The 20,228-nt window shown below is 27.6% G+C and overlaps 8 protein-coding genes across 8 annotated transcripts; 4 read left to right on the forward strand and 4 right to left on the reverse strand.

Annotated features, from left to right (window-relative positions):
• Positions 1-122: 122 nt before the first annotated feature.
• On the reverse strand, positions 123-1,791 carry T552_00958 (hypothetical protein; the record flags this gene model as incomplete). Its single annotated transcript, XM_018369553.1, has 9 exons — positions 123-182; positions 223-330; positions 375-838; positions 914-981; positions 1,022-1,393; positions 1,436-1,541; positions 1,584-1,611; positions 1,659-1,690; positions 1,737-1,791. 9 exons carry the CDS (start codon positions 1,789-1,791, stop codon positions 123-125), a joined length of 1,293 nt encoding a protein of 430 aa, XP_018226738.1.
• Positions 1,792-2,082: 291 nt separating this feature from the next.
• T552_00959 (hypothetical protein) lies at positions 2,083-6,763 on the forward strand. The gene is made up of 16 exons (XM_018369554.1): positions 2,083-2,133; positions 2,185-2,252; positions 2,299-2,468; positions 2,516-2,659; positions 2,705-2,726; positions 2,771-2,891; positions 2,938-3,104; positions 3,154-3,934; positions 3,978-4,131; positions 4,177-4,298; positions 4,339-4,483; positions 4,530-4,940; positions 4,985-5,331; positions 5,375-5,512; positions 5,555-5,882; positions 5,935-6,763. The coding sequence occupies exons 1-16, from the start codon at positions 2,119-2,121 to the stop codon at positions 6,726-6,728; spliced, it is 3,927 nt and encodes a 1,308-aa protein (XP_018226739.1). The 5' UTR covers positions 2,083-2,118; the 3' UTR covers positions 6,729-6,763.
• A 148-nt stretch (positions 6,764-6,911) lies between these two features.
• T552_00960 (hypothetical protein) lies at positions 6,912-7,711 on the reverse strand. Its single transcript, XM_018369555.1, has 5 exons — positions 7,523-7,711; positions 7,404-7,480; positions 7,271-7,350; positions 7,111-7,226; positions 6,912-7,060 (listed from the first exon to the last, which is right to left on the reverse strand). Exons 1-5 carry the CDS (start codon positions 7,663-7,665, stop codon positions 6,958-6,960), a joined length of 519 nt encoding a protein of 172 aa, XP_018226740.1. The 5' UTR covers positions 7,666-7,711; the 3' UTR covers positions 6,912-6,957.
• A 249-nt stretch (positions 7,712-7,960) lies between these two features.
• Positions 7,961-9,486, forward strand: T552_00961 (hypothetical protein). The gene is made up of 4 exons (XM_018369556.1): positions 7,961-8,080; positions 8,131-8,144; positions 8,232-8,583; positions 8,643-9,486. The coding sequence occupies exons 1-4, from the start codon at positions 7,978-7,980 to the stop codon at positions 9,440-9,442; spliced, it is 1,269 nt and encodes a 422-aa protein (XP_018226741.1). The 5' UTR covers positions 7,961-7,977; the 3' UTR covers positions 9,443-9,486.
• Positions 9,487-9,637: 151 nt separating this feature from the next.
• Positions 9,638-11,672, reverse strand: T552_00962 (signal recognition particle protein SRP54). The gene is made up of 9 exons (XM_018369557.1): positions 11,633-11,672; positions 11,483-11,585; positions 11,277-11,429; positions 11,103-11,231; positions 10,737-11,052; positions 10,574-10,682; positions 10,292-10,529; positions 10,126-10,249; positions 9,638-10,080 (listed from the first exon to the last, which is right to left on the reverse strand). Exons 2-9 carry the CDS (start codon positions 11,561-11,563, stop codon positions 9,683-9,685), a joined length of 1,548 nt encoding a protein of 515 aa, XP_018226742.1. The 5' UTR covers positions 11,564-11,585; positions 11,633-11,672; the 3' UTR covers positions 9,638-9,682.
• A 187-nt stretch (positions 11,673-11,859) lies between these two features.
• T552_00963 (hypothetical protein) lies at positions 11,860-15,554 on the forward strand. The gene is made up of 6 exons (XM_018369558.1): positions 11,860-12,106; positions 12,162-12,303; positions 12,355-13,745; positions 13,788-13,925; positions 13,970-14,650; positions 14,695-15,554. Exons 1-6 carry the CDS (start codon positions 11,912-11,914, stop codon positions 15,508-15,510), a joined length of 3,363 nt encoding a protein of 1,120 aa, XP_018226743.1. The 5' UTR covers positions 11,860-11,911; the 3' UTR covers positions 15,511-15,554.
• A 322-nt stretch (positions 15,555-15,876) lies between these two features.
• On the reverse strand, positions 15,877-18,933 carry T552_00964 (hypothetical protein; the record flags this gene model as incomplete). Its single annotated transcript, XM_018369559.1, has 12 exons — positions 15,877-16,732; positions 16,778-16,873; positions 16,920-17,024; positions 17,068-17,166; positions 17,211-17,444; positions 17,491-17,599; positions 17,647-17,698; positions 17,742-18,187; positions 18,239-18,596; positions 18,649-18,691; positions 18,748-18,842; positions 18,901-18,933. The coding sequence occupies 12 exons, from the start codon at positions 18,931-18,933 to the stop codon at positions 15,877-15,879; spliced, it is 2,526 nt and encodes an 841-aa protein (XP_018226744.1).
• A 528-nt stretch (positions 18,934-19,461) lies between these two features.
• Positions 19,462-20,215, forward strand: T552_00965 (hypothetical protein). Its single transcript, XM_018369560.1, has 2 exons — positions 19,462-19,647; positions 19,697-20,215. Exons 1-2 carry the CDS (start codon positions 19,507-19,509, stop codon positions 20,174-20,176), a joined length of 621 nt encoding a protein of 206 aa, XP_018226745.1. The 5' UTR covers positions 19,462-19,506; the 3' UTR covers positions 20,177-20,215.
• The last annotated feature ends 13 nt before the right edge of the window (positions 20,216-20,228 follow it).

Here is a 20,228-nt window from a genome sequence, read left to right on the forward strand (position 1 = left end):
TGATTCTGATACGTCCGAAGAAGCAGCATATTAAATGGGGACGACTGATATCAATATCAATGAATGACTAATGTATGTTAAATGATATAAAAATACATGATATAAGTAGAATAAAAGAGATATTATTCAAGATCACTTGAAGGAACATCAATATCATCTTTTTTATAAATATTGTTAGCAGGCTGTATATAAGAATAAGATTTATGTATAAAAAGAGATTACCTGCCAAACCATAACGATATTATCTTCAGCAGAACTTGCCAAGATCCATGGATCATTAAGATTCCAGCTAAAATCGCTAACACGATTTGTATGTCCACCATGCATAAACTATTTAAATTATTAAAAAGGAAAAAAAGAGTAAATTGGTATACTAGAAGTTCGGGAGGACCGTCTTCAGCATCTTCAGGAGATTGTTCTTCACCAATTTTACTAAGATCCCATAGAATGATACGTCTATCGATACTTGAGCTAGCTAAAATAGTTTCTTCATGAGGAGACCAAGAAAGAGATGTTACTTCATCGTCATGTCCTTCAAAAGAATGCAATTTAAGTTTTAAATTCCTTAAATCCCAAAGGGCAATTGTTTTATCTGCAGAAGCAGTTGATAAAACATATTCGCATGCAGGATTAAAAGCTAAAGAATTAATTGCTTCAGAATGAGCATTTACTTTATATGCAGCAGAAGTTATATTTGATGATCGAATATCATGAATTTGAAGATATAAATCATCAGATACTGATCCAAACAAAGAATCATGAAGTGGATGAAAAGCAACATCTGTAACCACTGCTGTATGTGTTGTATAAATATGAATAGGTGATAAAATATTTGACCCTTTAGAATATGTAGTTATATCCCTAATAACATGTTAAAAATTATTTTTTATATTTAATAATTCATTCCAAAGACAAATAGTTGTATCTTCTGTGCCTGTTACTAAATACCCAAGTTTATGAGGATTCCAAGAAAGACCATATCTATATAATAAGACATATACAACTATATAAAAATCATTACCCTTCTTTAGTGTGTCCTTTCAGTTTAATTTGTGGATTACATGTTCCCATAGGATTAGATGAATGTTTTGTCCTATCAAAAATATAAACTTCGCCACTTACTGTCATTGTAGCAATAATATTAGGATTTTGAGGCTGATATCTCGCACAATTCACTTCCCCTTCATGATCAATCTTTTGAACTATATTGATTTTTGCATCTGTTCCTTCATATCCTCCTATTTCTTCTTTTTCTTCATCATATTTTCGAATATCTATATCTGTAGAAGAAAGAGGAAGATGAACTTCTGCAAATTTCAAATAATTTTGATCATTTCCAGACGTATGTGTTCCTATCAATAATCTATGAACTGAATAACTTTTTCCCGGAACACTAATACATTATTACTTTCATACTTTATACACAATATTATACGTTTCTTTATCTGGAAACCATTGTATCGTCAATGTAGGCCATTCCAAAGCATGCGTAACAATAAGATCATAAAGAAATGGCGAGTTTTTCTTCCAAATCTTATATTCTATCTTTTTTAATATATATTATTTAACTTATTCCTTTCTACCCTCATTAATCAATTTTTCTGCAACAATCTCAAAACAATTATCAACATAAACCATAATCATTTATAGATTCTAACCTGTTCTTCTGCTTCTCTTTCATCTGCATTCACTAATATATATTAAAATGTCTATTTTTAACATATTTAAAAATGTACTTGTCATTGCACTATCCTGTTGAAAATTACCATCTGATTCATTTCTTTTCTGCATAATTCTATCACTTAATCTTTAAATTCTGTTCTATTTCTTCAGTTCTTAATTATTTCAAGATCAATCTTAATAATTTTCAAAAAATCCTCTAATTAAGCCCTTTAAAAAGGTTAAAAACTACTAAAAATCTTATAAAATATATTAACTTAAATATAAAACAGCTTATAAATGACTTTTATTTATTTATTTATAATAAGTTTAAGAGCTTATAAGCCTAGGTCTATATATAGAGAGGTTGAACGTCAAGAATATTGGAAAATTAAGAATTCTTAAAATACGGGATAAATTGTTGAGAAAAGAGCCCAGAAAGAGTATAAAACATATCAGATGGGTATTCCAAAGGTATAGTGCTTTTTTTCCGGAGAAAATAAGTGTATATTAAGGGTATAATAGTTTTTTCGGTGGGTTAGTGAAAGATATCCTATGTGTAGCCAGTTGATTACAGAAAAAAGGGTCCCAGAGTATTTTATATGAGAGATATTTATGATATTTTAAGAATTGGTACAGATTTGATAACCTATACCTTGATATGAATGGTATTATTCATAATTGTACGCATAAGGATGAAGATAACAAGGAAATATCTGAGAATGAGGCATTTCTTGCTATTTTTAAGTATATAGAGCATATTTTTGGGACGATAAGACCGAAAAAATTATTTTTTTTGGCAGTAGATGGTTATATTTTCTATGAAAGATTTATTTTATTTAAATATTGTAAATAGGAGTTGCACCCAGGGCAAAAATGAATCAACAAAGATCACGTAGATTCAGGGTAGCAAAGGAAGCATATGAATTATATCAAGAAAGACTTAGGAAGGGAGAAGAAGTTCCAAAAGAGCCGTTTGATAGTAACTGTATTACTCCGGGTATGATCTATTTTTTTTGATAATAAATCTATTTAAATTGAGTAGGAACTATATTTATGAAGAAATTGTGATTAGCTAAGAATTTATTTGGCATTTTTAATAAAAAAATAGATCAAAACAATTAAAATATTTTATAAATAGAAAAGTATCAGAAGATGCGAATTGGAAGGGAATAGATATTATTTTTTCAGGTCATGAAGTTCCTGGAGAGGGAGAACATAAAATTATGGAGGTATATTTTTTATTTTATTTTATTATAATATATAAAATATTTATAGTATATACGACTTTCAAAAGCACAGCCTGATTATGAACCTAATTTGCGCCATTGTTTATACGGTTTAGACGCAGATTTGATTATGCTTGGTCTCCTTAGTCATGATCCTCATTTTTGTTTATTGCGTGAGGAAGTTTTATTTGGCCCTTTAAAGAAGAAAAAACAGGAGTAATTTTACCTTTAAAATATATGATGTTTTTAATTTAATATTTTTTAGACTTGAAGGACAAAATTTCTATCTTATGCATTTATGTTTGCTTCGAGAATATCTTGAAATGGAGTTTCAAGAATTAAAAAATATAGATGATTTTCCATATAATTTCGAGAAAATACTTGATGATTTCATACTTCTTGCATTCTTCGTTGGAAATGATTTCTTACCTAATCTTCCTAAACTTCACATTAATGAAGGTGCTTTAGCTTTAGTTTTTAAGATTTATAAAGAAGTGATACCAAAAGCCAAAGGGTATATTAATAATTCAGGTGTAATCAATTTAGAGCACCTAACTTTAATTTTGGAAGGACTGGAAAAACAAGAAAAAGAAGATTTTAAAGTTGATTTAGAAAATAAAAGTTGTGCTAATTCAAAAAAAAAAGGAATAGATGAAGAAACTTGTCTAGACAAAAAAAAAACATTAACAATGACATCTAATCAAAAAGAATTATTTTTAGAAATGGAGAAATTTCTTGTACAGAATCTAAAGAAATTAGATTTTTCACCAACATTATCTACTGAAGATAGATATTTCGTATCTAAAATGGCGGATGATTTTCATGTTAAATGTGAAAAATATACCATAGATAATAAAACTTATTTATCTATTGAACCATATAATTCTTCGGATAATGAAGATATGAATGAAATAGGATCAATTATTACTAAAGAACTTGATAGATATAAAAATTCTATTATATTAGATAATGAAAAAAGCCAATTTGATAAAGAAAATGACGTATTTGAAGAAAAATGGTTAAAATGGAAAAATTCATATTATGTTGTTAGTATTTATTATTTTTATTTAATACCACTTAATAAATTAGGAAAAATTAGGATTTTCTATTAATGATACAGAAAAATTGAGAGAAATGACTGAAAATTATATACAAGGATTGCAATGGGTTTTGTTTTACTATTATAGAGGAGTATGTTCTTGGAGTTGGTTTTATAAATATCATTATTCTCCAAAAGTATCCGGTAAATTCATATAATTAATAGTATATAAATATATAATATTTTTAGATATCAAGACAGGCCTTGGCGCAAATTTATCGTTTGATCTTAATTCTCCATTCAAACCATTTGAGCAATTAATGGCAGTATTACCTAAACAAAGCAGAAAATTAATTCCAAAAATATTTAGTGTAATATTTTTATTTCTATGATTTTATTTAATATCTTTAGGATCTTATGGATGATGAAACTTCTCCTATACGTGATTTTTATCCTGAAGATTTTGAGTTAGATATGAATGATAAAAAAACTAGTTGGGAAGCTATAGTAAAGATACCTTTTATTGATGAAAAAAGATTATTGAGTGCTATGAAAGGTATGATTCATTTGTAATTCAATTGTTGTTTTTATATCTATTATAGTAAAAGAATCCTTATTGACTGACGAGGAGAAAAAGAGAAACACATTTGGATATAATTTAAAATATAGTTATGATAAAAATCTTGACTATATTTACCTACCATTCATAGACATATTTCCTATTATTCCTCATTGTCATTGTAAAGAAGAAGTTTATAAGCTTCCTGAAATATTAGGAGTAGAACAACTTGTACATGGATTATGTAAAGGTGTAAATCTTGGAAATATATCTCCTGCAGGATTTCCTAGTTTAAATACTTTGCCACATACAGGTCATCTAGATAATCAAAGGGTAAACGTTTTTAAATCAGAAAGTAAAAATGAATCTATGATGATAACAATACAAAATCAATTAGATTCAGATACAATAGAGAATTTTTTGAAAAATAAAATAGGAAAAAAAGTATTTGTTGGTATGTATCATTTATATATATTATCAATATATTAAAAAAATAAGGATGGCCATATTTGCATGAAGCTAGGGTAAATGCTGTTTCAACTGAACAATTTCGGTATGAATGTCTTTCTCCATCCGAGAATTCTGATATTACTATTTCTAAAACTTTAAATGATCCAGTTGCATGGAAAAAAAATTCATTAAAGCTTGAATTAAATTATAAAAAATACTTTGGGTTAATAATCAATACAATTGAGGCTATTGTTCATGTTTCAATGTTAAAAGGATTGCGTACAACTGAAGATGGAGCATTGGAAAAGGATTATGAGTCTTGTAATAGTAAAAATTCTGAATATCCTTTACAACTTGTTTTAAACGAAGTAGCCGTTGAAGATGAGCGATATATTGTAAAATTATCTGTATTTTAATATATGATTAATTTAAATCTAGGAAAAACCGCCTCTTGATATTAAACAGGAATATCCTTTGGGATCCAGAGGCTTTTTTCTTGGGGAATATAATTATGGCAGACCACTTGAAATAACTGCTCATAAAAATGGAAAAATTGATTGCTGGATAGCAACCCAGGTTAGTTTTTTATTATATTTTATTATCTAAAATATTTTAAAGACTAGAGAGCCTGATTTTGGAAAATTGATATATGAAAAGTTTTTAAAAAATATTCATTATTATCCTTCCTATGTTGCGTCCAAAATGGCTGGATTAAGTGGATTAGTATTTTCAAAAATATTGTCTAGTTTTTATGTGATGGTTGATAATAAAAAAGTTGATCTTGGACTTAATTTAAAATATGAAGCAAAAAAAATAAAAGTTCTTGGGTATTCAAGAAAAACAGATAAAGGATGGGAATATACAGAAAATGCTATCAATCTTGCACAGGAATATAAAGAAAAATTTCCAGATTTTGTTCATTCAATCCAATTGCATCTTTTTGATGGTATTAATTACACATTTCTTTTTTTTATGTTTAATTAATTATAAATCACTAGATATTCCTTTAATCAATAAATTATTACCTGATAATAATTATAAGGAAAAAGTAAAAGAGATTAAAAATTGGTTAAAAATGATTACTGAAAAAAATAATTTTGAAAGAGCTGCATTAGATGTTGAACAATTAGATAAACTTACTATACAAACGATTGAAAAAGAATTGGATAAAATTACACAAAATGCTTCACTTTTTATTCCTAAACGTATCAATAATGTTCCTAGAAATGCAATCTTAAAACCATCTCAATGCGAACTTAGGCTACATGATCAAAAGTTTTCCCTCGGAGATAGAGTTATTTATGTTCATGATTCTGGAAAAGTTCCTATAGCTACAAAAGGCGTTGTTGTAAAAACAGGCGAAAAAGTAATTGATATTGTTTTTGATGTTCCATTTATGAGTGGAACAACATTAGGTGGCAAATGTTCTCCATATAGAGGACTCTCTGTAGAAGCACATTTCGTACTTAATTTAACTAAACGAGCTTTACTTGTTTCTACAAAATCATTCACTAACAAAAAATATGATAACTTAAAATCTAATAATCGTATAGAAAATCCTAGAATTCTACCATCTCAACCAATACACTCTTTTCAAAAAAATACACATTTAAAATCATTTCAACCTATTTCACAATCATATCATTATAATTCTGAAAAATCATCTTCTTTAAATACTTCTTCTAAAAACAATTTTCAATCACATTTTCAAAATATTCCAAAATCTTCTCATCTTATTCATTCTCAAGCTCATATACATTCTACAAAGCACATAATAGAAAAGAAAATATAATCAATTCAGATATCAATTCAGATATCAATTCAGATATAATTAATTCAGATATAATCAATTCACATATAATTAATTCACATATAATTAATTCACATATAATCAATCCATTCACACATAATCCATTCACATATACTTATATCGGCTTCTCATTCAGATTATACATTTAAATGGTACTAAATTACACTTTTTTTTCAAAAAAACATTTATATTAAAAAAATATTCATTATCACTATGAAAATCGCATTCTACCCGATGGACTACCATTCCCCCATTTCAAAATACCTACCTGTGGCATTATATTATAATACATACAAAGCGTTAAATTCTTATTCCTAATCATCACTATATCTTTTTCTTAAAAATTTCTTTTCATTTTTATTACATAAAACTCCCTTCAATATCATTGAATGAATATACATTCTCTTGGTTTCTAACACGTATCATTCCATCTTTCTTACGTCGAATCGTACGACTCCATATGATAACCTCATTATACGGCTAATCCCCATCAGATTCTTCACATATTTATATTAATTATAAACATAATTCTTCGAGGATACATATGATCCTACTACATATATAAAAACTTGTTTAGTATTCCATTCAAATAGCGGCCTAACATCTATCCATATTAATATATACATATAAACACATATATATATTAATTAATTAAACCCGTATCAAGCTCAAACCTTATAAAGGCATATTCCTGCCTTATATTTCGAAATGAATAGGATATCCGTGCCGTTTTTCTAAATAATTATTAATTATTCGAATTTAATAATAAAACTTACCGCTGGGCAGAAATCAGTTTTACATTAGAAGTTGCATATTTATTATCAAAATAAGTGGATACTGTGATCCAGAGACACAGAAAAAAAAGTGCATTAACCCATAGGCTTGAAAGGGTGTTAAGCCGTTGGATTGTAGAATACATAGCTTTAAAGTGACGCAGAAGGGTGCCCGAAAGCAAATAAGCAAATAAGCTTATAATTCATCCTATTTTTAAAAATTAGCATATTTATAGAGTGCATATAATACGGTGCAGAAGTGCATATAGTCCGTAAAATAAGGGTATAAATAGGGATATCAGGATATAAATTAGAACAGTAATATATAATAGGTAAAGGATTAATATGGTGTTATTGATAAAGAGAATTATTGAGATTATTAGGGGGGTTATTATTGGGAGGTTAATAGGAGGGGTGATATAGAGGAGAATAATAAGAATAGATATTAAGAAAAGGGTATGGAAGATCTAGAAAGAAGACCGGAGAAATCGGCGCTTATTGTTATATCTAATGAGTGGTCACTTCCACCTCGGAGAAAACCGGGTAGAAAGCGGTCAGAAGGTGAGAAAGGGATGATTTGTGTGAAATAAGAGTGTAATAGGGAGATTTAGAACCGCCGTTAACGGTAGGTTTTTTTTTGCTTTAAAAAAGGGCCAAAAAAGGGCTTTTAAAGCAAACAATTTGAAAGGGTTATAATAATTCTGAGTTTTAGAAGAGAAAGGCACAGAATAGAGAAGCGCAACGTTCGTTTCGTGAAAGACGTGCAACGCGAGTTTTAGAACTTGAAACAAGGGTTAAACAGCAACAGGATCATATGGAAAAATTAAAACAAGAATATATGGAAAAAATACAGTATATAGTGTTAGAAAATGAAAGATTAAAGAAGAAAAATGAACAACTTGAGGAACAGGTTATATATTTAAAAGCTAACTTTGAAAAAGTGAAGAATTATATTAATTTTGATACACATATTTTTGTTCCATTTTCGAAAGAAAATAGTTCAAGTACAACAAGAATTTACGATAATTCATCGAAAATAAGTGATTATTCTAATTTAATGATTGGTATTTTTAAAAAAAATATTTTTTTTTAGCATGAGATTGATTCTTTTATTATTTATTAGGACAATCAGTGCCATTAAGGAAGAAAAATGCATCGAAAGAAAAACAAGATATGGAGCCTAAGGATATTTTATTTCAGAAAAAGCTTGTGAAAGATTCGGATTTTGTTCATCATTCGGAATCCAAAGATTTATATAATGAATCTGGTTTTTTGGTGCATCAAAAGAATCCACAAAGTAATTATCGAGATCAAATAAATACCTATTCATCTTTTAGTTCATTATTTATACCTAAGAATGATGGCACAATTGGAGAAAATGATTGTGGATTTTGTATCGGTAATCCTGATGTATGTTTATGTCTTCAATCGCAAAATTTAAACAATGAGATGACAAATATCATTGAAGTAGATAAAAATATTCTTCCTCCTATTTTAATCGATAATAATGATAAAAAAATGGAAGAGAAAGTACAAGGAGATTCAGAAAAAACGGAAAAACTGAAAATACTCGAACCATCTAGTAGTTATACAATCAAAAATGAATATGAACCTGGCTCATGCGCTCAATGCAAAGCAGATTCATTGAGCATGCTTTTTTGCAAAACGTTTGCATCAAAGATAAATTATAATAAAGTTTCTTTCATGTCTTATAAGGATAAAGAGAAATATAATTGTAATACGAATTCACCTAGTGATAGTAACTTTTTGCCATGTTCTGCTGCATATAAAACACTTAGTCAACATGAGAAATTTGTTAAAGAGAATTTTCGAGTTATAATTGATAATTTGGCACCTGGTTCTTGTGGAATGCAGATTCAAGCAAATAGAGTTCAGGAAACATTGCGTTTGTTAGATCAATAATTTGAAACACTTATACCTAATAATAATATTATTAAATATTTTATAAGGTTTCACGTATTAAAACCTATTTTTAATAATATAATATTAAGAAGATTTTTATTTTAGATGATGAATTTGTTATATATCTAATACGATCAATGATTTTTTAATTTATAGGGCAATTGTATAATATTTAATAGAATGTATTAATATAAAAATATTATTAAAACTACAAATATATATCTAGAAAAATGATAATGATTATTTATGCCTGTTTTGATTATCTGGAAATCCATCAAACATGTTGCCAAATTGAGACATTACATTAGAAAAATCTGGTATAAATCCTCCTGATTTTTTACCTCCCATAATTTGATTAGTCATCTTCATCATCTGAGATATATCCATCCCAGGAATTCCACTAGAACCACCTAAAGAATTTAATTGTTTCTGAATTGATAATAATTGTTGGGAATTTTTTAATGCATTAGGATTTTTTGCTAAACCATTTTTTCCTCCAACTCTCTTTGCTATTCCCGCTATAATAAGATGTTGAGATAAAAGTCCTCTTACTTCAGAAACTGATGTACCACTTCCCATAGCTATTCTAGTAATTCTAGAAGGTTGAGTAATAAAAATCTTTCCATCACTATCAAGTTCTATACAATAATAAGCCATAAAAGTAATAACAAAATAAAAGTTACCTTTTTCAGTCATAGAATCCATTATATAAATCAGTTTTTTAAACTTTTTTGAGCTTCCTTCAATTCCATCCATCATTTGACTTGTACCAGGTACCATACTTAATAATTTAGTTATTGGTCCCATCTATAATAATATAAATATATTATTTATAAATGAAAAAACAACCTTCATAATACTTCCTAGATGATCTCTTAAATCTCTAATTGTAAATATACCCTTTTCTATATTTTTTAAAGTATCTTTGCTCTGATCCAATTTTAATGATTGTAAATGTTCCATAAAACCTTGGACATCACCCATACCAAGAAGCTTAGATATAAATGAATTGGGAACAAATCTTTCTAAATCATAAATATGTTCACCAGTTCCAATAAAAACAATAGGAGTTTTTGATGCTGAAACTCTAACAAAAATTAGATTAACCAAAAAATATTTTTAAAAAATTACGCAGATAATGCTCCTCCACCTTTTGCATGTCCATCCATTTTTGTAATTAATATTGCACCAAAATCTACACTTTCTTTAAAGGCCTTAGTTTGAAATTCAGCTGCTTGTCCTATTTTTCATAAATATTCATAAAAATAAAAGGAAAAAAATCGTATTAATATACCAATACTCGCATCAAGAACCATAATTGTTTGATTAGGCTTAATTGCATTAGATATTTGTACCATTTCTTTAAACAATTCTTTTTCCTGTCTATGTCTTCCTGATGTATCAACAATAATTATCTCAAATCGCTCCTTTTTAAATTTTTCAACACCATCTCGTGATACAATAACCGGATCTGTTTCTGTATAACTACCAAAATACGGTATCTTAGCCTTAATTGCATTTTGTTTCAATTGATCAAATGATCCTGCTCTAAATGTATCCGCACATACTAAACATGATTTAAACCCTTTTTGTTGATAATAATGTGCAAGCTATTTTCAAAATAAGAGTTATCTCGTTAAAAAAAAAACGATAAACCCACTTTTGCACATGATGTTGTTTTTCCACTTCCTTGTAATCCTACCATCAATATAACATTAGGTACTCCTTTTTTTGGCTTATATGGCTCATTATTCGGATCTACTAGGCTACATAACTCATCAAATACCGTCTATTTTCGTCATATTCTTATCCCCCCTCTTTCTTCATTTTTTACCTTATAAATAACCCGTTTTTTGTCCTTTAAAGACGTCAACCTATTGAAGTCTATCTTCTTCTTGATACTATTCCTCAGATTTTGCACCAAATTCACACTAACATCATTTTCAAGTAATGCTGAACAAATCTTCTTTAACATCACTTCTAAAACCTAGAAAAAAACTCCTTAACAATATTATCCATCAGAAAACGTATATATTCTACATTTTCATCAATTGATCGCGTTCTAATCAGCTCTGTAATAGCTGTACTAATACGTCCACCTAAATCCCCTAAAATAGTCATTTTTAATCCGTTTTTTTTGCTTCTTTTTCCATCAACCCTTTAAATATACTCTATATCGATCATTTTTACCTGTTTTCCCTTGTTTTATCCTCTTTTTACCCGTTTTTTTCCAAAAATTTATTTCTCATCTTTTTATGTAGTTAAATTTTATCGATTTGCGGGTTTAACCCTCTCCAAAACATCTTGCCCTTTTTATACATAAATTATACCCATTTCCACTTATTTACATTCTAATTACTATATTTTTCATATTATTATCTCTTCTTTCTACTCTTTATTAAAGCCCATTTCTCTCTCTCTGACCCTCTGGACTTCGCGGTAAAACGTCGAGATTTCGCTAAGTCAGAAATGGTGCTTGTAAATCAACAAGTTCTTAATAATATAGCAGGAAACAGTGGAAAACGCAAGATAAACAAAGGAAAAAAGGTTAATGAAGGGTCCTGGTGGGAGGCGATAGAGATTATCGGTGAAAGAAAGAAAGAATATAAGGTTTCATGGGCGGGAATTGATCCTAAGACAGGAAGAAGATATGAGCCGTGTTGGGTATATTTTATATAGAAAGAATAAGGGAATAGAAGCTTATAAGAGAATGGAATAGGTTCTGAAGAGAGATTGTACGGAGGAATTAGTGAATACATGGGAAAGAAGACATAAACGAGGAAAGATAGAAAAAGGGGATAATATGGAGAAAAAAGAGGGGAATATAGGAGATAAATATAAGAAGAGGAAAGTAGTGAAGGGTAATTATAGTAGAGAAAGGTTTTTTTTAGGAAAATTTTAATTATATGAAGAATATGGGAGAGAAAAATCAAGTGAAAAAAAATACAAGAATAGTGGTAAAAAAGAGGAGAATATTAGTAAAATAGAAGAAAAGAAAGAGGAAAAGTTAGGAATAGTGGAATCGGAGAATGGACGAGAAGTTTTATTTTCATCGATTGTAAATTCACAAAGTAATACATATTTTGAGTCATTTGAATCGTTAGATTATACACAAGAAAGAGGAGAAATAATAGAATCAGATACATCAGTATGTGAAAAGTCAGATAATGGTAAAATTTATAGTGAAATGGAAAAGACGTATGATACGTTGCCTATAAAGATAGAAAATAGGATACCAAGTATTAATTTAAATATGGAGTCGAAATATGATACATTAGAGATGCCATTAGAAGATATTTCTATGGGACGTATTTTTAGTTTTTCAGAATTTTCGAAAAAGTCGTTAAATATAGAAAAAGATCAAGATATATTAGTTGAGAATACGGTATCTTCTATATATCATATGGCAAATGATAATAACATTAAAACATCAAGTTCTCGAATGGATATATTTTCTAAACAAGAATCTATTGATAATATTTCAAATGTTTCATATGATAAATATAAAAAGGAAGTTAATGATAAAGACGAAAAAACAAGTGAATTAAAAGAGAAAAATGCGCCAAAAACGCGAAAAAAAATAAAGAAAAATCAATGTAATAATGTTTCTAAGAATTATAATCATCAACAATTGGAATCACCATCACCTTCTGAAAAAGTGTCAACATGGCTTTCTAATAATGAATCTATACAACTTGTAATTCTTAATGATTCTCATGATCAAACGTATATACCTACGACAAATGCACAAGAAAACCAATCAAATAATATTGAATATAATTATCTTGATTCATGTATTTCTATCGAATCAGAGTCTCTTTCTAGAGTTGAAAAAGAGAATATTTCTATGAAACCTAGAATTTATAACGAAGGGGTATCAGAAGGATATAATAATAATGCGTCTATTGTATCATCATCTGACGATTTTATTGTTTCTCTTAGATCGGTGCAAAATAAACCTCATATTTATTTTTTTGGAATTGAAATGAACAAAACACAGAGAAATATGTATCTTCAACTGATATTGCAATATAATGATTTAGTTCAGGAGTTTTGTTCAGCAATTAATCCCGATAAAACACTTATTAAAAAGGCTCAACGATTTATAAATATATTAACTATGCTAACCATTCATCCTTATCTTATTTTTAAAGACAAAATTGAAAAAGAATCTCTTGGAAAGATCGAATTGGAAAATTTAGTGTATTCTAGTCCCAAATTTATATTTCTTGCAACTTTTTTGGAGAAATCTAAAAACCTTGAACTTGTAATAGGAATTAGTTCTGACAATGAAATGTTATTGGTATTTTCCTGACTAATTATATTAAAAGTTTTAAATAATTAGGATCTTATTGAAATACTTGTTCAGAAATTAAATATATTATACATAAAAACAAATCAATATTCTGAAAATATTAATATCAACAAAAATATAAAAGTCCTTTTAATCGCATATGGAAAAGGCAAAGGAGGGGATGTCGAAGTATAAACAAATATTTTTTTATAAGAAATCTTAATATGTTTTAGATTCATTCCGATATTGTAATTTGTATATATACATCAACCCATATATTATCTATACGTAATTTTAATTATTCCTTGGATGATAAAACAAAGAACCATATAATTCCAATTACAATTAATTCAGTAGAACATATTCAATTATCTGTTATGAAGGATATTCCTCAGGTTTTATATTTTCAAAACGTTGTTAAAATTACCATATTACTTCGTAAATTTGCTGGCGTATTACCTAGTAATCAGTTTTTTAGCAATGAATCTTCACAATTGGTTTATAATTGGATTAAAGGGAATTATAAAGATAAATGGATGTTACCAAGAGTATCAGACTTAAGAGAATTGGCAATTACATTAAGTCATAAGGACAATAGATTAATATCAGAAGAGCAACTTAATTATTTAATTGAATTAGAAGAAAAAATCTATCAACACGATAATTATTTATTTAAAGTTAATCAGGAAATGCACGAAACTTTTAACTTGGTTTCTAAAAGTAATTCATTTGATAGTAGTGATAAAAAGATTTTGGAAGATCTTTCTTCTCAGTTTGAAATATCACAGTTACGATCTAACGTTTGTAATTTTTCTGGTGATAACCGATTAAATTGTTTAACATTAAGCCCTGAACCTATTCAAAAATCTTCTTTAGGCAATACTAAGGTTTCTGATGATATAAAAACTGGAAAAGTAGAGATTTATTGATACTTTTTTAATTTTTTTAATAAAAATAGGAACCTTTATATTTGGAAATAAATAATCTAAAAAATAATCTTTTTGTTACTCAAAACTTACTAAAAAATACAGAAATCGAACTTTCAAGCTTTAAGGTTTCTACTGATCGTTTACAAAGACGATATGAAGAGATGCAAGAACAATATAGAAACTTAAGTTTAGAATTTAAAAATATTGTTAATATAAAGAACGAATTGCAAAAGCGCTTAAATAATTTTCAAGAAAACTTTATACATACTCAAAAAAAAGTTTCATCGTCTTCTGAGATAGAAAAATTGGGGAAAAGATCACTTACTTCCGAGAACCAAGAAAAAATATCTACAAATACTTCACTTGTTATGGAAAAAGAGTATCTTTCTGAAGAAAATTCTCGTCTTAAAAAAATTATTGAGAATAAAACTTTTGATTTTGAATTTTTGCGTTCACAATATCAAGAGGCATCTTTATCAGCATTAAATTTAGCTAATGAAGTTAAACAATTAGAAGCTGAAAATATTCTTTTAAAAAATAAAGCAGAAGGGGAAGCATTGCGTTTAAAAGAGATAATGATACAATTATTGGAGAAAAAATTGGATGAAAGAATTGAGGAATTAGAAATTCAAAATTCTTTATATTTAAAACAACTAAAACAAAAAATGAATGATGAATCGACTAAACATTCATATTCTTATGAAGATTATCAACTAAACAATATGTCTCGGAATACTAAAATGATTTCTCGTCAATGTTTAATTAGAAATATAAATACTCAAAGTCCAGAAGATTTAAATGGTCATTCAACATCTGAAATTGCTATTAATATTAATGAATTGTGATTTTTTGAAAGCATTAATAGGATTTTTTGGTTTTTCATGCGTTTTTAAAATATAATTGTAGTATGTTTTTATTCACATTATTCATACAGGTTTTTTTTAACAATTACTTTGTATATTTCTAAATTTTTAATTATTTTGATATCTTTTTTTTTGGAATTGTTTGATATGAAAGATTTATAATTTTGGAGCTTATAAATTTATTTTATGATTCAATTGTTCATTAATAGAAAAAACATATTTTTAAAAATAGACTTAAAATAACTTTTAAATAAAAAAATATTATGTTTTTTAATATATACACAGAAAAAAGTAAAATGGCTAACTATATTAATTATGCTAAATAGTATGATATAATTTAGTTTTTTTTTAAAAATACATAATCAACTCATCACTATCATCATCTATAATATCTTTCTGATTTAAATATGTATTATCTGTATTGTTTTTTGGTATAATTAAGGATTCATTTTGTAAATGTTTTATTAATAAACGAAGTTCATTTCGAAATGATGATATTTTTTCTTGTCCCCAAAGATTTTTAATATCAGAAGAAATAGAAGTTTTATTATGATGATTCAAAATAAGTGGTAAAACTCTATCCGGATCATTTAGAAATTGTTCAACATAATGAAGTAAAAAGAGTCCACAATCACAATGATTACTCTGTTGAGGAACATTTGCATGTATTCCCGCTATATCTGCTTTATTTAATTCTAAACCAAGTTTATCTTTAGCTTCTTCATAAAGATAATCACGTAAATTTCTTAAAGTTATATTATGTTGTCCTCCTAAAGAATCAAAAATAATAATAACAGGTTTTCTAATAGGAATATTACTCTTTTTCGATAATTGAGTATGAGATTTTTCTATAGATTTTTCTTGATTATGTTTTTTTGAAGTAGATATATCTCTGGAAAGTCTTGATAATTGAGAGTTTCCAAAAAAGCTTTTAAAACCAATTTCTTGTCTATCAATGCCAGTGTCTCTATGCTTATCCTTTTCTTCTATCAATTCATCTTCTTGAGAATCTGAAAAACTGTTGGAAATATTATATTTTTTATCATTTTGATAAAAAGATAAATTAGTAAGCATTTCTTTTTTTGGTGAGAAAAAAGAAAACATTTCATTTCTAGTATTCGATTCTATACTTTCTTGGGAATTTTGTAGATGTTTATCTGGTATTGTATCCAAGTTACATATTATTACTACATACCAATGAAGACTGCTTTATGTTAATAATTAATAGATAAAAATAATATGTCGAAACCTTTCATTTACAGGAACAACAACATACTTTTTAGAAAAAACATCAATTTTAGTTTTGCTTGTCCATTTTTTGACATTTTGATATCCACCTTTCTTGCTATCTAATGTTATTTTTTTTAAAATAATGTATAAAACAAAGATACCCTGAACGATCTTTATCTACAAGTTTTTTATAAAAAAATGTATTAAATATATGTGACTTCTCTATTTTAGAAGGATCATTTTGAAAAAGTTTATTTTGAATATATCTAAATATAAAATTAATAAATTAAATTAAATTGTAAGAAATACTTTAAATAAAAATCTATTATTGTATCATTTAAAAATTCACCATCATTTAATCGTTCTATATCATCATCATAAAGGACAACAGGAGGATAAATTAATCTTCTAAATAATATAAATACTTTCATATTTCAGTTTAAAAAACATACGGCTCATTTTTTTCGTTTGTTTTTTCATCTTTTTTAGATAAACATAAAGACTTAGAATTTACTCGAGGCACAGATTCATCTAGTTTTCGACAAAAGTAAGGCGATATTTCCGATGCATTGGTATTTATTTCATTCGAATTTATTAAATCATCTGAAGGGCTTAAAGTATTTTTTTTAAATGGATTAACTAATTTTTTAAGAGACAACATTTTTTGAGCTTGTTCTGGTGTAAGTCTATCAAAAGATATTAATTTTATATAAAAAATTAAAAGAAAAATACTCAATAAGATCTACCTCGGGACAAGAATATTGAAGAATCCTTAAAGATCTCAATTTTTGCGTAGTAACTATTTGAATAAGATATTCTGTCCCTGGACCATTTAATTTCGCTGAAAAAAAGATATTATAAATAAATCGTGCCAATAAATAAACATACCATTCCTATTTTTCAATCTAATATAAAGTAAACCATATTGATCGAATTCATACTTTGAAAATTGAGACAATTAATTTATAAGAATAAAAACTTACTGCTATATTTCGAATTTCATTTGCATTATAATTATGATATGGCAACATCTCTCCATTTTTTTGTAATGCAAACCCTTTTTTTGAAATCATTAATTGCATATTTGTTGAATCTTCAAGAAACTTTCCAGTATACCAACTCTTTATATCAAGGATACGAACATGACTCTCCTTTTCTACCGTCTTGTTTCTTGTATTATCTTTAAAAAGAGACATTTTTGTGTCTCCTAGAGTAAATCTTGATTTTTCAATTGTTTTATTTTCATCGATATTTTGTTTCTCCCAAGATGCAGAAAAATCTGGACTAGACGATAAATTGATAGATTTTGGTGTATCAGAACGATCTAAATAGTTTGTCATGGTTTCAGAAAACATATCGGAATCATCCAAATTATCCTGTTTTGGTGTACAAAGAGTAAACACTTTTTGAGATCCCACATTATTAACATCTATGTTGCAAGTCATTTTCATGTATGATTAAGAAAAAAGGCAGTACAAACCCGAATTCGATTTTTTAAACGATGATGAATATTGTGTATCATCTGAAGTTGTTTCCGAGAATAAATTACGAGCTGGAGATAATTTCGAAGAAAAACATGAATCCGTCATATTCGATGCATCTTTAATATTTCTTTTAATCCTTTTTAAATTAAATTCAAAAATAATCTCACTTTTTTCTTTATTTTTAAGATAATTTACGCAGAAAAAAGAATTTTTTCTAGATCTTCCTTTCCTCCCATACGTCTGCTTAGCTTTCATTGGCGAAACAAATGAATTATAAGGTGAATATGGACTTGAAAAACGATATCGATGAAATGTTAGCTTTCCATACCCACAATCCGCCATGCTTTGATACGTCTAAAATTCCATCACTATTCTTCTACTAATAATCTCTGTTTCTTTTATTTACCCCTCCATTTGGTACGCGAATTGGTGTTGTATGAGATGGTAAACTTTTTACATATTAGAAAACATTTATTAACCCATTTTTACACTGTTCAACGCATACTTTTCACTAGAAAGTGATAAACGATGATAATTATGCGAGTTTTCTGATGATATCCAGTCATGATATGAGCTTTGTCTCTCCTCTGGCATCTTCACCTAATATATGTTAATCTCCTCCAAAATTAACCCGTTTTTTTCGGGAAAAAAAACTAACAAAGATAACTCCATCTTGTGATGGAGAACTCATCGTTAAATCCCTTTGTTTCCTCTTTTTTTCCTCTTTTTTACATTATTTTTTATTAATTTATGTTGATTCAAGTTGCTTGGTGTTCGGGATAAGATACCATGCACGTGATATTTTTAAAAAAATATGAATATCTTATAGATTTATGAGGTTTATAACTGTTTTATAGCCTAATTATAACTCCTTTTATCCATTTTAATCATTGTTTCTGTATTTTTATAAATTTTGTATGTTTTTTTTAGATGTGAAAATTGACTTATAATCCAATATATGGAGATTTGAGCGGAATTAACGGTATATTTTGTTTTGTCTGAAACCGATTAACCCGTATATATACATATATGCGTACATATATGTATATATCTATACATGTTAAAATCTTAAGTGCATACATTACGCATACAACATGCATACACTACGCATACAGTACGCATACATCCCGCATATATTGCGCATACACTACACAGAAATAAAGATTACACCTTTATTAATAACATAAACCCTTCATTTAACCCTTTTTCCTTCGAAAAATCGCCCTCTCTCGAACAAGAAATACCCAACTTTTTCTTTCTGATAATGCAATGGTTTTTTCTTCTTATTGCCTTCATTACACTTGTCAAAGTCTCTTCTTTGACAATCCAACTTTCTCCTAATAAAAAACAATGTTTCTATACTTTTGTTGATGAAGTCGGTAAAAAGGTTATTTTTTACTTTGCGGTAGAAAAATACAGCAATAAGAGTCATACTAGTTATCTTATATGAATAGGTTCGATCAGGGGGATCCTTTGATATTAATTATCAAATATTTGATACAAATAAGAATATTATTTTTAATGGGGTTAAAGAGAAGCTTGGGGATATTGAGTTTATGGCTAAATATAAAGGGGAATATATGTTTTGTTTTTCAAATGAAATGTCTACATTAACAGATAAAATCTTGGATTTTCAAGTTTCGGTAGAAAATGAGGAACGAGCGGTTTTGCCAGAGAGTGGAAATAATATTAATGAACAGACGGGAACATTAGATGAATATTTGATAAGAATTTCAAGAGTTTTTTCAGCAATTCGACATTCACAAAAGTATCTTAATTTACGTGAAAATCGGAACTTAAGTACAGTCCAGTCGACAGAATCACGTATTTTTTGGTTCTCTATTACCGAGTCGATTCTTATTCTTGTAGTGTCAGTTTTACAAGTATTAATTCTCAAAACCTTTTTTACAAGTAAAACGATATTAAGAATATAAATTAATTGATTAATTAATTAATCAATCATATTAATAAATAATTTTTTAAGTA

The sequence above is a fragment of the Pneumocystis carinii genome (assembly GCF_001477545.1).
Source record: "Pneumocystis carinii B80 chromosome Unknown supercont1.4, whole genome shotgun sequence".
In the NCBI taxonomy this organism is placed as follows: domain Eukaryota; kingdom Fungi; phylum Ascomycota; class Pneumocystomycetes; order Pneumocystales; family Pneumocystaceae; genus Pneumocystis; species Pneumocystis carinii.

Coding starts and splice junctions, on each gene's coding strand:
- T552_00959 (XM_018369554.1), top strand. Junction 3,935..3,977: donor GGAAAAATTCATATTATGTT/GTTAGTATTTAT, acceptor TTAATAAATTAG/GAAAAATTAGGATTTTCTAT. Junction 4,941..4,984: donor AGGAAAAAAAGTATTTGTTG/GTATGTATCATT, acceptor TAAAAAAATAAG/GATGGCCATATTTGCATGAA.
- T552_00960 (XM_018369555.1), bottom strand. CDS start 7,665: ATGTATTCTACAATCCAACGGCTTAACACCCTTTCAAGCCTATGGGTT. Junction 7,351..7,403: donor AAGGTTTGAGCTTGATACGG/GTTTAATTAATT, acceptor TAATATGGATAG/ATGTTAGGCCGCTATTTGAA. Junction 7,061..7,110: donor GATATTGAAGGGAGTTTTAT/GTAATAAAAATG, acceptor AGTGATGATTAG/GAATAAGAATTTAACGCTTT.
- T552_00961 (XM_018369556.1), top strand. CDS start 7,978: ATGGAAGATCTAGAAAGAAGACCGGAGAAATCGGCGCTTATTGTTATA. Junction 8,584..8,642: donor TTATTCTAATTTAATGATTG/GTATTTTTAAAA, acceptor ATTATTTATTAG/GACAATCAGTGCCATTAAGG.
- T552_00962 (XM_018369557.1), bottom strand. CDS start 11,563: ATGACTATTTTAGGGGATTTAGGTGGACGTATTAGTACAGCTATTACA. Junction 11,232..11,276: donor AAAAACGGGTTATTTATAAG/GTAAAAAATGAA, acceptor TGACGAAAATAG/ACGGTATTTGATGAGTTATG. Junction 10,683..10,736: donor GGTTCTTGATGCGAGTATTG/GTATATTAATAC, acceptor TATGAAAAATAG/GACAAGCAGCTGAATTTCAA.
- T552_00963 (XM_018369558.1), top strand. CDS start 11,912: ATGGTGCTTGTAAATCAACAAGTTCTTAATAATATAGCAGGAAACAGT. Junction 13,926..13,969: donor GCAAAGGAGGGGATGTCGAA/GTATAAACAAAT, acceptor AATATGTTTTAG/ATTCATTCCGATATTGTAAT. Junction 14,651..14,694: donor ATGATATAAAAACTGGAAAA/GTAGAGATTTAT, acceptor TAATAAAAATAG/GAACCTTTATATTTGGAAAT.
- T552_00965 (XM_018369560.1), top strand. CDS start 19,507: ATGCAATGGTTTTTTCTTCTTATTGCCTTCATTACACTTGTCAAAGTC. Junction 19,648..19,696: donor AGGTTATTTTTTACTTTGCG/GTAGAAAAATAC, acceptor TTATATGAATAG/GTTCGATCAGGGGGATCCTT.